Source organism: Propithecus coquereli, unplaced genomic scaffold, assembly GCF_000956105.1.
Source record: "Propithecus coquereli isolate 6110/MARCELLA unplaced genomic scaffold, Pcoq_1.0 Scaffold63, whole genome shotgun sequence".
Lineage (NCBI taxonomy): Eukaryota > Metazoa > Chordata > Mammalia > Primates > Indriidae > Propithecus > Propithecus coquereli.
The window spans coordinates 7,618,384-7,619,952 of record NW_012152285.1 but is presented as its reverse complement, the minus strand read 5'-3'; the positions used below and the strand labels follow the sequence as shown (position 1 = coordinate 7,619,952).

Genomic DNA, 1,569 nt, shown 5'->3' with positions numbered 1-1,569 from the left:
ACAGATTTTACCCAATGCGTGGGACTTCATTGGCATAACTATATTTCAGATGTTAACTTGAAGTAGGCCTTTTTAAGGAACTATATATACAAAATAAACAAGGACATAAGAGAACTTCAAAGAAAAGCAAACATTGGCTTCTTATAATTACATGAGAAAAAGATTCAAAAATAAATGTTTCCATTGCAAGATAAAATGAACTACAATTAGAATGTTATGCTTTCTTTTACAACTTCAAATGGATATTTCTCCTAAAATAAAAAATCATACTTTCATAAACATTAAAGCCCATCATATAAAATTGGTAGCAATTAATAGCTTCTTTCTTAACCTTACTATATAAATAATCAGTGAACCAATTATTCTCTCCCTACTGGGCAAAGCCAAATGGTCAAAGCAATTGATTTCAGATTTTGTATTTTTTTTAAAAAATCCCTCAAATATATACAAACTTAATACTTTTGGAGAATTATAGAAAAATGAAAGGAAAATTTTAAATTCTTGCACTTTTTACAGTTAGAGAGTTCTAAGACATTAAAAAGCATTTTTCTTTTTAACCTATGAAAGAAAAATAATGTACAGAAAAAGATGAAATATTTTTGTTATGCAGGCAAATAATTGTGCTTCACACTGGAATCATTTTGAATTTGTGTTATTTTTCCTCTTAAGAGAAACCAGGAAGCAGAAAATCCTTTGAAACTAATAAACCATCCAGGTGCTTTCAAACAATTCCTTTTTATACAGGAAGTTCTAAGCAATCACGCTCTTGCCATAATGAAGCTCTTTTGCGTAGTTGGGTATCTTTCCTTCACTCCTTTTTCTGGTAGACGGGATAAAGTTAGCCTGAGAGATCTCAGGGGAAGGGCACTCGTGAATGAAGAGGCATACATCTCCTCTGCGGGCAGTTGTGTCTGTGCAATTTTCTTCTCATGGCCAAATTAGCTGGTCTCTGTCCGTTGATAAGGAGAAGACTCATCATAAAAATAAAAAATACAAAACGGAATTGTTGAAATCTCATTTTTCTGCCACACAAAAGTGGACCAACAGCTCTCAAAGTAAACCAAACAATCTGTAGTCTGTGCAGTATCTGTGTGACTCTCCTCACATCCCAAAGACAACCTCAGAGAATTGCCGGCTGCCTTTTCCAGAAAGGTTAGTGATCACATCAGACAGGGTTATGGTGCACTGTGCTGTGGTCAGAGCCTCCCTCAGCTTCAAACCCCTCCTCCACTTCTCTCCTCTTTTTCCCCCGTCACTCCCCTTTATTTCCATAAGCAAATATTGGTGAAATAGACCATTCAAGCATGCTGTAACTTCCGTGGATGTCTACTCTGGAAGCTCCAAAGAGAGACTTTAACTTACTGGTTCTTAACCCTAATTGCACATTAAAGTTGGCTACAGATCTTTAAAAAAAAAAAAAAAAGTGAGAGAGATTTCTGATCCTGGGTCCTACCCCAAGCCTTCTGATTGAATTGGTCTGGGGAGGGGCTGGATATTGGATTGTTTGCAAACAGCACTCGTGATCCCAACGTAAGAACTACTGCTGCTGTTGCAAAGACAAGGGTGTCC

The 1,569-nt window shown here is 36.4% G+C and overlaps 1 protein-coding gene across 1 annotated transcript; it reads right to left on the bottom strand.

The window, feature by feature from the left end:
* Positions 1 to 853: 853 nt before the first annotated feature.
* Positions 854 to 1,018, bottom strand: LOC105822688 (apelin receptor early endogenous ligand-like). The gene has a single exon (XM_012659703.1). It carries the CDS (start codon positions 1,016 to 1,018, stop codon positions 854 to 856), a length of 165 nt encoding a protein of 54 aa, XP_012515157.1.
* Positions 1,019 to 1,569: the final 551 nt, after the last annotated feature.

What these genes read in the sequence shown, in the direction of transcription:
- LOC105822688 (XM_012659703.1), bottom strand. Translation starts at nt 1,018, where the DNA reads ATGAGATTTCAACAATTCCGTTTTGTATTTTTTATTTTTATGATGAGT.